Raw genomic sequence first — 15,298 nt, 5'->3', positions numbered from 1 at the left:
ACTACTCATCTTAATTTAACTATTTAATACATCTACACTTACTGCAATTCAGGGTTTTTTTTTCTATATTTATTATGTACTGCATTGTACTGTTGCCACAAAGTTAACAAATTTCACGACATATGCCAGTGACATAAAACCTGATTCTGATTCTAGAAAGCATCTGTAGTCAAATTTCCACGTCAATCCCAAAAATGTACCGTCCCCTTTTAATTGCATTTCACAAATATTTCGACGTGTTCATTGTAGCTGACGATGTGCATCGAGTCTGGACTGCGCATGTTTCGATTTCATTTTGAAGCTCGTGCGTATCTAATGCGCGGCCAAACATTCACATGGGCCGGCGTTGCACCCAACACAGGACCACAGTTGTAGCCAACTTTATTACCGTGGAGATCAGATGAAGCTGTGCGTCAGGACATCTGCCTTCCCGTAAGTGAGATGATAAGGTGAGGAATGGGGCTATTTTAATGTGAGATGGCTGAGTCCACGTGAAAACCATTCCACCTTCAAGAAAAGGACTGGAAAGATGCAAGAACTGAGTATGTATTTATGGTTCAGGCACACACGTGATGCCTGTGTCTTGTGCACCAGAGAGCCTGGGGAGTTCATTATGTAGCCTGAAGTGACAGTTCTCCGACAGAAGCACTGCTCCTGGGATTCAGTAATGTGTTAGCTACTGGATGGCGTTCAGAACCACTCATTTTAATTTTAAATTCCTGATTCTTTCTTCACCTGACAGTGTGAACCAGGGACAAGTTAAGAGCTGGAGAGAGAGCTGCGTCCCAGCAGCGCGTCCAATGCAAACATAAATGTCTTCTCACTCCGAAATCCTCCCCCCATCCCGACTTGCTTTAGTATCCTGCTAGCTTCGATTAGGCAGTATCTATCCTTCATCTTTTACAGTAGGTTAAAAGGTTGGTACAACATTGTGGATGAGGGGCCTGTACTCTGCTTTAGTGTTTTATCCCATCCTTCTCGTTTCCCTTTAAAACAAGTTAGATTTCCAACATTGCCATTTGATCAGACTTCCCGAAGTGAGGGCGTGGGATAGCACGGTAGGCATTCTTGATGGTAGTCCTGTTTGTTGTTTCCTCTGGTATTGCAAGTGATCTGTTGATGGTAATTGTTTAGTGATTCTTTCAGACTGGCCTTGTTAAAATCTCCCAAGACAATGGTGAAGACATTAGGGTGCGCTGTTTCCTGCATGTTGATCCCATTGCCCAGATCATCTAAAACTTGCTTGACATTGGCCTGAGGTGGAATGTAAACTGCTACCAAAGTGACCCCAGAGAACTCCCATGGTAGGTGAAAAGGACGGTACTTAACTGCTAGATATTCCAGGTCTGGTGAGCAGAATTGGGACAGCACTGATATGTTTGTGCACCAAGAAGAGTTGATCATGAGGCATACTCCTCCACCGCTGATTTTGAAAGACTCCATAGATCTATCCTGGCAGTGTATAGTAAACCTGTCGATCTGAATCGCAGCATCCAGTACAGAAGGGGTTAACCAGGATTCTGTGAAACAAAGGACACACACGGCCCTAATGTCCCTGTGATTCAACACCCTAGCTCTGAGATCATCGATTTTATTCACCAGAGACTGCACGTTTGCCAGAAGGATAGTCGGTATAGGGAGTTTAAAACCCTGTTCACTTTTTGACTCTTTTAAACCAAATATTTGCTCCGTCTGTCCACAGATGCCGGAAATTAGAATCAGAGAGCGATACAGCGCAAATACGGCCCTTCGGCCCAATGAGTCAGTGCCAACCATGGTGTCCAACCATCTAGAGACAATTTCTTGTGTTTGGCCCACACACACACAAAATGCCGGAGGAACTCAGCAAGTCAGACAGTGTCCATAGAGGGGGAATAAACAGTCGACGTTTCGGGCTGAGACCCTATTTAAATAAGGAACAATTTGCATTTGGTTATATACACAAAATGCCGGAGGGACTGTGCAAGTCAGGCACCATCAGTGGAAGGGGATAAGGGTCTCGGCCAGAAACATTGACTGTTCATTCTCCTCCGTAGATGCTGCCTGACCTGCTGATTTCCCTCAACATTTCATGTGCGTTCCTGTCATGAAACAATCTATTATGTCAGAGTACCTAACAATATCTATCCCCTAAATAACTACCTCCCACTTCAATTCCACTCTTTAATCTGCCTCTTTTTCCCGATGTTTATCTTCTGCCCAATTCACAGGTGTAAGCGTTCTGCGTGAATTCTTGTGCTTGTCTCTCTGGCGAAACAGGGTGTTGGTTATGATAAGACTTTGCAGCTGAGCATTTTCTCCAGAGGAGGAATTACCTTTCCCAACTTCCTTTGCCAGTCACACCTCGCCAAAGTATTGTGTTGTTCCCTGTCCTGTGGTTAAAGTCACTAGGCAGATCAGTTTGTCTCCGATTCGCTCAGTTCTCCTTCTGAGATGCTGTTCAGGGTTTTCTTTAGCCCAGGGTAGGTATTTTTCTTGGCCGCGTCTTTCCTTCCAGGTTTGAGGGGTTATGTGCCAAGAGTTGATTCTGAAGGTAATTCAGATATTCCACCAGGAGAGTCATTGAGATACCAGCCCAGCTCATTCTTGAGGGCAAAGCTGCAATCAATCATAACCCTTTTCCAGTTTTCCCTTCTTAAATAGGTTTACTTGCTGCCCGTTACACCGCTGACACTTAGGGGCAGCAATGAAGGTCCTCCATCTCTGTCCGTCCTTGGCCACTCAGATGTAGAAGGATTCTTCATTGTTGTTTCCATAACAGCTTTGTTTTACCAGTCAGGGTTGTTGGCCCTGAGCTGCACCCCCGAACCTGAAGGACCAACGGACTACTCTTAGTCTAGCCTCTACCCTTTGACCTGTTTGGCATGGGTGACCCTACCAAGAGCCAAAGCATGAAGCCCTGACTCCAGCCAACATAGCTCTCCGGGTCATTGAGGCATGCAAACCTCCAAACCCTACGACGAGGTTGTGGTCCACTTGGAAGTTAAACAGGTTTAACTCACCCTCCTTATTGAACGATCTTTTGCCTGTTGAGTATCAGGGTAACAAAGCCACTCTCAAGGCTTCTGTGATCCTGATCTACAATTGTGAGCTGGCGATCAGATCTGTCACTGTCGGGGCCGTCCACGATGGTCCCAATATTTGAGGTGCCAAATATCATGCTGAGGATGGGAGAGTGGTTGAGGGTGATCTAACGTGGGATAATCATTGCCCTCCACCTACCTCAGGGACAAAGGGAGGTCGTGAGCCAGTGGCAAAGATCAGTGGAGAAAAGGCATGGGTGTTCAAAGATAAAATTATTTCAATGTTATCCTGTTTGAGTTTCAGTTACCATTTAAACCAGCAGCATTTTAGTCCCGTGTTATTCAAACTTCCTGCTTGCTTTCGTACACATAAAGCACTGTGTGATCATAGCACTCTCACCTCTGGTGTCTGTGTGATGGATCGCAGAATGCAAATCGGGTTTAATATCACTGGCATATGTCATGAAATTTGCTGTCTTTGCAGCAGCAGTACAGTGCAATATAGAAAAAAAACTGTGAACGACAGTCAGCATGTATTAAATAGTTAAATTAAATAAGTAGTGCAAAAACAAAAATAAGAAATTGATGAGGTAGTGTTGACGGGTTCAATGTCCATTTAGGAGCCGGATGGCAGAGAGGAAGAAGCTGTTCCTGAATCGCAGAGTGTGTGCCTTCAGGCTCCTGTACCTCCTGATGGTAACAATGAGAAGAGGGCATGTCCTGGGTGGTGGGGGTCCTTAATGATGGACACCTCCTTTTTGAGGCATCGCTCTTTGAAGATGACACAGGCTAGTGCCCATGATGGAGCTGACTAATTCTGGCTCCGTCTCTCCCAATTCTTCCTCTGGTTAAACACTGAAGCTTTCTTAAAGACTTCTGAGGATAGAACAAAATGAAGGCGCTTTGAAATCTTGTGAATCGTATTTAATCCACGATTCCGACAGCTGAAACAGGCAAGAAAATCAATTCACCTAAACAGCATAGAGCCAGGAATTATATTTGTAAAAATGTACACCTCATTCTTCTGAACATGTATCACTGATAAGATAAAGTAATTATCTGTCACCATCTGCATCAGTCCTTCTTGACTCCAAATGGAAACGTTATTCCCTCTTTCATATATACAAGCAGCCCGTCTTCAGAGCTTGGCAACAACAAAAGGTTCAGCTTGGGTAGTTCGTTGGCTCATTGTCTAGACGGTGTGCACTGTTGGCACGTTTAACACAAGCTGTGCGAAAACAATCAAACAAGGGAGCCAGAGTTTGCAGTGAAGCGGGGAGAACAAACAGCGAAAGAGTGAGAATTAATGCAAAATTCCAGGGACCACTGAAAAGTGAAGCAGGGTATGTTAATACCAGCGTACAATAAGATGGAGAGGAGTGTTAACTGTTAAAACTGGGAGCATAAACAGCTACCATTGTAACAGAGCTCAGAATATTTGGTAATAGCCCTCAGTTCATGCCAGTAATTTGACTCGTGAATGTCATCTCTTCCAGATTAACGTCCTTCAGGCAAAGAAGAAATTTGAAATATTAGACGCGGTAAGACTGACTTCATTTACATATTTTTTGCCCTTCTGATGATAGGACAACTTCTGTGGGCTTTAAGAAATGATTAAAGATTTCCCATTTTGTCAGATTTTAACTGTTTCCCCATTATTTTATAAACTGGAGTTCGCAAAATATGTTTTTAGAAAGCCTGGAAAATCAGTGATTGATTTCTTCGGAGTGGAATTGAACTATAAGAAATGAGAACGTCGCTTCAAATATCTACCCCCTGTTAATAGAGTTCACTTACAATCGCTGGTGCTGTAACGCTCTGTATAAACACCCAGTGTAATTCTCCTTAAAGTACTGTAGTACCGCACTCTGTCAAAATGCACATTGTAATACCAAGTGTAAATTCCTGCCCCTTACGCCACTGGCGTTGAGGGCAGCAGTGAAGGTCCTCCATCTCTGGCGGAGTTCAGGGCTTCCTTCATCGTGTCGGTAGCCTCCTCTCGGTGTTCACTCCTGCCAGTCATGCAAGTCCCGGGTGGAGACCCAGGAATACCGTCACACTCAGATGTAGAAGTTTTCTTCGTTGCTGCTTCCGTAACAATTTTGTTTTACCCGTCAGGGTTGTTAGCCCTGAGCTGAACCCCTGACCCTGGAGGACCCGGTGGACCACTCTTAGTCTGGCCTCTACCCTTTGACCTGTTTGGCATGGGTGACCCCACCAAGAGCCAAAGTACAAAACCCTTACTCCAGGTCATTGAGGCACGCAAGCCTCCAAACCCTACGACATGGTTGTGGTCCTCTTGGAGGTGAGAAAGTGGAAGCTGAACTCAAATGTCACTCTGGCAAATATTTATTTTTCAAAGCTGACGTGATGTATCGTACATGCATATTCTTTCCATCAAAACGTCCACTCTAAAGCACGCACACATATAGACACAGTAACACTCATCGGGGATCCACAGGATGAGATTTTGGGTGGCATTAGTATGGGAAGGATAGAGATTCACTACTGTGGTACAAAGGCGAACTGAAGTTGAAGCTTGGAACTGGGGGACCCTCTGGGATCAGAACTGAACGCATGATATTGAATAGGAATGGCCGAGTCACGACTTGTCTCCCTTCCAGATGCTGTCGTTCATGCATGCCCAGTACACTTTCTTCCAGCAAGGCTATGACTTGCTTAAAGAGTTGGACCCCTACATGAAAAAATTGGCCACAGAGGTGAGTGCCTGAATGTTTGTCGATATTCTGAAGATTAATTAGTGTCTACATGTGAAAATATTACTGGTAGATAATTTAGGAGCCATGTGTTCTGTACGTAACTTACCGCCTGTTACCCCACAGGCAGTTAGGACAGCAATGAAGGTCCTCCATTTCTCTCTGTGTAGGAAGATTCTTCATTGCTGTTTCCATAACGATTTTGTTTTACCAGTCAGGGTTGTTAGCCCTGAGCTGCACCCTTGAACCTGGAGGTCCGGTGGACCACTGTTAGTCTGGTCTCTGCCCTTTGACCTGCGTGGCATGGGTGACCCTACCAAGAACAAAGCGTAAAGCCCTGACTCCAGCCAGCATCGGTCTCCGGGTCATTGAGGCACACAAGCCTCCAAACCCAATGACAAGATTGCGGTCCTCTTGGAGGAGGTACTCTGTGTTGCTTGTTTATCATGGTAAGCAGTCACATGAGTGAGGGTGCGGTAAAAGCAAAGGGAATAAGTTACGTATTCTTCCTTATTTTGCGGCAGCTTGTGCCTTGGGACTGGTGGAGGCCATATCTTTGCTGACCATTTAATATCAATTCAAGATTATATGATTGCTATTTGCTAATAAAGGATCAAAATAAGGATTGATTCTTTGGAACGATCATTTTATTAGAGCTGAGGGTGTGTCATGGAAGTTTAACAGCCTAGTGCCGGTCACAGGCTAGCCACAATTGAATTAGTTTTTACCACTGCAGATGATATTAGGTAAGGTTTTCCCTTTTACTGCGTCTGTTTTCTCCCATATCCCCAAGACTAGTCGGTCAATAGGTTGATTGGACATTGTAAATTGCCCTTCCTACGTAGGTGGGTGGAGAATAAAGTGAGAGTTTGGCCCAGTGGGTGCCTGATGATCAGTGCAGACCTAGTAATCCAAAGGGCCTGGTTCTGCCCTGTCCAATTCTGGAACTGATTTAACCGCATTTAGACAGACACCTAACTAGGCAAGGCATAGAAAGATACAGTCCTAAGACCAGTAAGATGTAAAAAGGTTAATGTAGACATGGTGGACCAAACTTATTTTTTGTGCTAGGCAAAGTATTTATGGATTTCAGCAGAGGATGGTTAAAGAAGTGAAGGGGATTTGACGTGGAGTGCCTGTGTTTGCAAGAATTTCTTCACCAGGTACATGGACAAATGTATCACTTTGTGGTGAGCCGTTCGGACCCAGTGCTTTCCAGGTCTCATTCTATCAGAGGCAGCAGAGATTCTGCAGAGGCTGAAAACCTTCAACACACACAAAATGCTGGAGGAACTCAGCAGGTCAGGCAGCACCAATGGAGGGGAATAAACAGTCGACATTTGGCCAGACCTTCCACTGGTCAACTGCTTATTCGCCTTCCATGGATCAAAGTAAAATTTTAAAGTCAACTTTATTATCAAAGTACATATATCTCATCACGTAGAATCCTGAGGTTCATTTGCCTGTGGACCTACTCAGCAAATCTATAGAAAAGTAATTATAACAAGATCAATGAAAGATCAATTAGAGTTCAAAAGACAACAAACTGAGCAAATGCAAATATAAATAAATAGCAAAAAAATAACGAGAACATGAGATAACAAGACAAGAGAATCCTTAAAGTGAGATCATTGTTGTAGAAACATCTCAATGGATGGGCAGATGAGTGTAGTTATCCCCTTTTGTTCAAGAGCCTGATGGTTGAGGGGTGGTAACTGTTCTTGAACGTGGTGGTGCGAGTCCTGATGGCAACAGCGAGAAAACTTAATGAGTTCCTCCAACATTCTTTGTGTCTCCTTTCCATCTTAAGTGGTGTGTAGAAAACAAGCTGCTGGAGGAACTTGGCAGATCAGGTACTATCTGTGGAGGCATCTCCTTAGACTGGCTGTCTCTCCTCCACACTGCCAATCCTGAAACATCCACCACCCCCTTACCACAGAGGTGTCAAGAAAACAAGCTCTCCCTCAATGTCACAAAAACAAAGGAGCTGGTTGTGGATTACAGGAGGAATGGAGACGGACTAACCCCTATTGACATCAATGGATCTGGGGTTGAGAGGGTGAACAGCTTTAAGTTCCTCGGCATCCACATCACCGAGGACCTCACGTGGTCTGTACACAGCAGTCGTGTGGTGAAAAAGCACAACAGCTCCTCTTTCACCTCAGACGGTTGAGCAAGTTTGGTATGGGCCCCCAAATCCTAAGAACTTTCTACAGGGAAACAATTGAGAGCATCCTGACCGGCTGCATCACTGCCTGGTATGGGAACTGTACTTCCCTTAATCACAGGACTCTGCAGAGAGTGGTGCAGACAGTCCAGCGCATCTGTAGTTGTGAACTTCCCATAATTCAGGACATTTACAAAGACAGGTGTGAAAAAATGGCCCGAAGGATCATTGGGGACCCAAGTCACCCCAACCACAAACTATTCCAGCTGTGACCATCCAGGAAACAATACCGCAGCATAAAAGCCAGGACCAACAGGCTCCGGGACAGCTTCTTCCACCAGGCCAAAAGACTGATGAACTCATGCAGATATGAGTGTACTCTATATTACATTGACTGTTCTACTTATTATAAATTACTATAACTGCACATTGCACATTTAGACGGAGACATAACGTAAAGATTTTTACTCCTCATGCATGTGAAGGATGTAAGAAATAAAGTCAATTCAATTGAATTCCACAGGCACTACCACATTTGCTGAGTTCCTCCAGATTTCAACAGCTTCTGTTTCTCGAGTCCCAACTGGTGTGTAATTGGCATAAAAAATAAAGCATTGCCTCAGGTTTTGTGAAGGGACAGAAGACTGCCAGGGTTTTCCCTTTCTGTAACACTGATGGAAACATCAGCTGAGATGCTTCAGTGGCCTAGCAATGCCCACCATTCTGACTTGCCACTAGAGGACGACAACAATGGCTACAGTGACAGAGAGTGCCCTATACTATCAGTATGTCACCAAGTGCTTTGTAGCCAATGAAATGTATCAGCCAAGTTGTTCGCAGCAAGATTCCAACTTTGAGATAATGGTCACGTTGAGAAATCAGTGGAGGAATGAATGTTGGTTGGGAAACCAGGAAGAACTCCCTGGGCTTCTTTGTACAGGATCTTGCACTTCCACCTGAGAAGACAGACAGGGCCCTGATTTTAAAAGATCACATGAAAGGCAGCACCTCTGACACTGCTGGACTTCCTCAGTTGTGAACTTGTGTCTCAGAGTGTGTATGGGGCGGGACTGGAATCCTCACGGACCTGAACCAGGGATATGAGTTCCTCTTACTGAGCCACAGTGAATGGTTACCTGAGTGGAACAGTGCTTCAAATCAGGTCAGTGATATTAGGAGAACAAAAGGAAAGATATAGGAGCAGCCAATATTTATCTCAGGTTGGTTTTTTACGTGCCAGATTAGGACCTCATTTGGGAGGCTGCTGAGTATTAATATTTAGCATAGATCTGTACAAGGTGCTCTGGATAGTAACAGTCCCAGAGTTATCTCTAAAGTTGTGCCGTCGAAGCGAGTGGAAAATACCCTTGAGAATTCACTAATTGCATAATTAAGGAAACAAAAACTTGCTTTATTGAAGCTTTGAAAAAGAAGTGATTGAGAGAAATGTGGATTGTGGGTTTTTTTTTGCTAATTGTAACCTTCTGCTTGAATCAGAGCTGTTGAACATATGTTCAGATTCGCAGTTTTGCTAAGACATAAAATTCAAGCCTGACCCGAATATATCCGAACATTTTTATTTGTTTCATGCTCAATCTTGTCATCACTATGGATCAAAGTTAAAACTTCAAAGTACATGTTATATATTCAAGGTATATGTATATGTTATCATATACGGTACTGCGCACACACACATATATAGGCTCCCTAAGACTTTTGCGCGGTACTGCAGTAACTTTATGCATTGTACTGTACTGCTGCAAAAAATTTCATGACATATGTGAGTGATGATAAACCTGATTCTGATATGGGTCTCTATTGTGGACTGAGAGTGGGAAGGGGACAGGGAGAGGGGAATCATGGTTGAGAAAAGCGGAAGGGAGAGGGGAGGGAGCGGGAAGCACCAGAGAGACATACTGTAATGATCAATAAATCAACTGTTTGGAATCAGATGGCCTTGCCTGGTGTCTCGGGGCTGGGTGTGTCTGCACCCGTGCCACCCCTTGCCCCAACACTTCTTCTCTGCCACCTGTCCCACGCCCCTCCCACGACACTCCACCCTCGCCATTGCCAACATCCTTTGCCCCCACCAGATTTGCAAACTTGCTCTCTGCTTCACATTGACACATACAATACTGTGCAAAAGTCTTAGTCACACTAGATATACATATATATATATGCCTAAGACCTTTGCACAGTATTGTACAACCTTCCTTGCAGGTATTTACAACAGAATTTACCAAAAAGCCTACATAAATAGGCAAAGAATAACATGCAACCGATGTGCAAAAGAAGACAGACTGCAGATGAAGATAATACTGAGAAGATGAGTTGTAAAGAGTCCTTGAGAGCGAGTCTGTAGGTTGTAGAATCGGTAATAATTTCCAACGTTCAACTGGAGGCATTCAGCTCCACATCCTGCTTACGAGGGTAATTCTAACAAAGTGCAAAGTAACGTCGGAAGGCCTTTCCACAAAGAGAAAAGGGTGAAAAAGCACTGAGATTCGTCAATAACACACGTATCTATAGTCAGTCTGATTTGACCCAATCTGATCTGACCCAAGTACTGTCAGGTCCCAATCAGCTTGCATCATGTCGCCAAAGCTAGCAGACAGAGAGAAGGGCTCCTCGTTTTGCCCGGAAACACGGAGGAGAAGGAGCCAGTGAGTTTAGGAATGAATTCTGGAACCCAGCCCTTCATGACCCGACCCAGAGGAGGGAAGAGGTCAATGTGGTCAACCTCATTCAAATTACCTCTCAGTTTAGAAGCTTTTTGTATGACGCATTGCTCCGGGGTTGAACACCTAATGGGTTTTTTCTCACTTTTCTTTGCTTTAGTAGGTTTTTTTTTCTTTTTTTGGTCACCAAAATTTTTTTCAATCTTTAAAACAATGTTCTTTTCTCTTGAGACATTGTAAGTGTTGCCTACTTCGATGTACTCTTGTTAATTTAGGATAATAATAATAAAAAAAAGATTTGAAAATAAAAGAAAGAAACAGATTGCCTCTCAGTGGAGATTTTATAAAGGTAATCTGGAAATATGCAAAGGTTCAGTTAGCAGCTGTGGGAAGAGAAACTGAGTTAATATTTCAGGTCAAAGACCCTTTGTTAATATAAGCTTTTGCAGAATATATAGCACTGTGCAAAAATCTTAGACACGTTTATAGCTAGGGTGACCAAGACTTGAGCATGGTACTGTGTTTGTCAATGTGGAGCGGAGAGCGAGTTTGTAAATCTGGCAGGAACATAGTCGTGTTGGGGATGGGGAGGGTGGAGCGCCGTGGCAGAGAAGGAGTGCCAGAGGCGGTGGGGGCGGGGGGGTTGTGGCACGGGTGCAGACACACCCAGCCCTGAGACCCCAGACAAGGTCATTTGATTCCAAGCAATAGGCTTATTGATCATTACAGAAAGTCCCTCTGGTGCTTCCTGCTCCCTCCCCTCTCCCTTCCCCTTTTTCCTCAACCGTGATTCCCCTCTCCCTGCCCCCTTCCCACTCTCAGTCCACAATAGAGACCCATACCAGAATCAGGCTTATCATCACTCACACATGTGGTGAAGTTTGTTTGTTTTTTGTGGCAGCAGTACAGTGCAATACATAAAATTACTGCAGTACTGAGCAAAATTCCCTGGCCATGTATATGTGCCCAAGACTTTTGCACGGAACTGTAGCTATAGTGGTCCAAGTCACCCCTGAAATGTGATCCTGACTTGTCACACACACACACACAACCGCACGGGCGTGTATTATTAAAGTGCCAGTAACATGATAAATTTAGACAAGGGAAGATATGTTGTGAAATGTGAATCTTCACAACAGGCTGTTCAATTCGTTCTGGTTGCCTTCTCAGCGTTCCGGCATCAAAACCCCCCACTGTTTTTGAGATCCTAATGAATTTACAAATGTCTTCATTGTTCATTAAAATTTGGCACAAAGATAGAGCTTCAGCGAGGTGTTGGATGAAATGAAGGAGCACTTCAGTTCCAGACTACGCCCTGCCTCTTATTGCAAACATTCCCCATCCAGTAGCCAGCAAAAAAAAATCTTCAAAACAAAACCTGGAATATTTAAACCTAACCTGATAATCTAAACCCAAAACAGGTTTACTAGTCAGTTATCTCATTAAGGTTTGCGGCATCTTGCTGTGCATACATTGGTTGTGGTGAGATTGGCGGACTTGGGGAGCTGTAAGACATGTTGTGGAAGTGCCATTCTTGCTTTGGTGTTTTCTACCATACGTTGAGCACCTTTCTAGAATCTTCTGACTGCCTCTGTGCCTTTCTTGCTGAAGGAGAGCATAGCACTCTGCCCAGTTTTGCCGAGGATGAGTTTATTCACAATTCCCTGCCCCTTTCCCCTCATTCCTATTTGAGTCTGGGTTTTTCTTCCACCCAACGCTATGGGCATGTTCATCCACAATGGTTATCCAGTGTTCATCACTAATTACAAAGCACTTTGAGAGGCTATGGAGGTGTGAGGATATTACTTCAGTTAATGTCCTTTCCCCACCTCTACAGATATTCTTTGATCTGTACCTTTGATACCATCTTTTTCCTGCCACTCCCTCCCCACTTCCCTTTTATGGTCTGTCATTACTTCTCAATTTACACTTCAGGGTAGTTCCTACTCTCATGTGGCTCCTAGATTTAATGCCACTGCCTCTGTGCATAAGCAGAATGCACAGTTCTTGCCAAAATCGACCAATTGAATAATTTGCAAAAGTGGCTAGCAGGAGAACCTGCTACACTTTAACACATGAATTATGCCTAGTACCAACCCTCGGTGGTAAATGGAACAACTTGGAACCTGTGACTACCATTGCTCATTGGTAACTTGTTTAAAAAGAAATCTAGATACTTCTAAAACTTTTTTGGAATTGGTGGAAGGAAGGCAGTGTTTGCCTTTCTATTTGATAGTTCCACGCTAGAATTGGAACATCCAGCATCATTGTGAAGATGTGCTGCCGGTGAATTTAAATTCTGTAACATTCAATTATCTGTGGTCTTGCCAGACCGAACTTAACCTTTGCAGAAAGGGCAATTTGTTATGTTAAATTTCAATAGGGAAAAGCACAAAACCTCAGTCATTCAGGAAACTAAAACATCCTGAGTTATGGGGGGAAGGTTGAATAGGTTTGGACTTCACTCGCTGGAGCGTAGGAGAATAAGGGGAGATTTGGCAGAGAGATACAAAATTATGAGGGGTATAGATAGGACAAATGCAAGCATGCTTTTTCCACTGAGGCTGGCTGAGACTGGAACGAGAGGCTAAGGGTGAAAGGTGAAATGTTTGAGGAGGACGTGAGGGGAAACTTTTTCACTCAGAGGCTGGTGAGAGGGCGGAATGAGCTGCCAGCGGAAGTGAGGGACGCCGGTTTGATTTCAATGTTTAAGAGAAGTTTGGATAAGTACATGGATGGGAGGGGTATGGAGAGCTATGTCCCAGGCGCAGGCCGATGGGACAAGGCAGAATAATAGTTCAGCGTGGACTAGATGGGCTGAAGGGCCTGTTTTCTGTGCTGTCGTGCTCTGTGACTCTGTGATTGGGCTTAGAAGATGATATCCTTGTGATATAACCAAAGAGTAAATTTAAATTTGAAGAATAATTTGAAGAATATTTATTTATCTATATGTTTATTGATTTATCTATTTATCTGTTTATTTATTTCTTCATATTATTTATTGATTGATTGATTAATTGATTGACATATAGCGTGGAATAGGCTCTTTGAGCCGTGCTGCCTGGCAACCCTCTAATTAACCTTTGCCTAATCACGGGACAAATAACAATGACCAATTAATCTACTAACCGGTTCGTCTAAAAACTGTGGGAGGGAACCAGAGCACTCGGAGAAAACCCCAGCGTTCCACAGGCTGGACATACAGCCTCCTTACAGATGACATAGGAGTCGAACTCTGAACTCTGACCCCCCTCCCCCGAGCTGCTACAGCATCGGACTAACCGCTATGCTACAGTAGCGCCCAAAGCTCATCGATTTAATTTTGTTTGTACGTTCAATAGACCTTTTGGTCAAGGCAGCTGTGATTTTCTACCTCTAGAAGAAATCATTGAATCCTGCTGCGTGTATAGACTAACAGATCATTTGTTTTGTGTCTTTCTTCAGCTGGATCAGCTTGTGATTGACTCAGCGGTAGAGAAAAGGGAAATGGAGCATAAACATGCAATGATCCAGCAGCGGGTAAGTCCCACACAATGTCTGATCTCTCATTAGCCATCTGTGCTCAGATAGAAAGGAGAACAGCTAGTACCATGGAGGATATTGGCAGCACTGACACACATGAAGGGTTTGGATAATTCCCTACACCACAGGATTAAAATTCAGATGCTCCATATGCATGCACGAGAACTGCCTTGAAGTGTGGATGAATCCCGACTCTTCTCTTTAGCTGTGACTCTGTAATGATGCCACATATCCATTGGTACAACGATGTCTCCTTGGCTTACAAATCTGAAAAATAAAAATCCACTAGTTTATCATTCCTGTCTCTCCCAACAACACCAAAATGAGCACAAATCATAAACTACAGCTGCTGTGACCCTGGAATGAAATAATCTCTCCTCTATCTGACCTGTTAGCCCAGCTTCTCCCTTCCATCATCCATCTTGATGAGACTGTCCTCACTTGGCTGGACTCTAACCGTATCACTTGTGACCAGAACATCTCAACTAGTGGCCTCTCTTCCAATTCTCAAAACGGTTACCTTCGCAAATCCTCAGTGATTGATCTTTGGACACCTATCTTCACCCACGCGGATTCAACATCTACACCGATGCTATTCAGTCTAACATCTCCATCGTCAGACCCCCCAGTTCACTGCCCTGTGTTCTTCAGAGTGGAGGAGTCCAGAACGAGCAACAATTTCCTCCTATAACTCACTGGGAAGACCAGCCGACTCTATCACAGTCATGTCCTCTTTTACCAGTTACAAATTTGCACAGTCATGAGAACATATTCAGTCGATAAAGATGTCCCCAGAGGTATCACTGATAAAGAAAGAGAGGCAGAGGCAGATCTGTCATTGTGTTTGCAATAAACTGCATCTTCTCAATTCTCTACATCACAACATTGAAATATTTTCAGATGATTTGAATTGGAGTTTGCTTCAGAGAGATTCCCTTGTCTGACAGTGCTAGCCCTCCATACTGCTCAGCAGTTGGCAGTGGGCCAGTGGAACCACTTGGAGCTTGGGGCTTTTAAATGGAAGCCATTATGTGCTGTGTAACAAAGAGATTTCAACTGTGTAAAGAAAATGTGCACTTATCATCTCAGGAAAAGCGATTCATAGTGGAGGGTGAATGTCATGTTTTGTAACGTCAAAACATTAAATTAAGCCAAAGGAAAACACGGGAAATTCAGGAATGCATGTCTGGC

The 15,298-nt window shown here is 43.9% G+C and overlaps 1 protein-coding gene across 1 annotated transcript in view; it reads left to right on the top strand.

The window, feature by feature from the left end:
• acap3a (ArfGAP with coiled-coil, ankyrin repeat and PH domains 3a) overlaps positions 1-15,298 on the top strand; it is a 385,203-nt gene that overhangs the window by 267,165 nt on the left and 102,740 nt on the right. The window contains exons 7-9 of the mRNA XM_072245228.1: positions 4,520-4,564; positions 5,648-5,743; positions 14,030-14,104. Coding sequence (XP_072101329.1) covers positions 4,520-4,564; positions 5,648-5,743; positions 14,030-14,104 — 216 coding nt within the window. The remainder of the gene's footprint in view (positions 1-4,519; positions 4,565-5,647; positions 5,744-14,029; positions 14,105-15,298) is intronic.

Source organism: Mobula birostris, chromosome 27, assembly GCF_030028105.1.
Source record: "Mobula birostris isolate sMobBir1 chromosome 27, sMobBir1.hap1, whole genome shotgun sequence".
NCBI lineage: Eukaryota > Metazoa > Chordata > Chondrichthyes > Myliobatiformes > Myliobatidae > Mobula > Mobula birostris.
The sequence above is the reverse complement of the archived record's forward strand: the minus strand, read 5'-3'. Positions and strand labels throughout refer to the sequence as shown.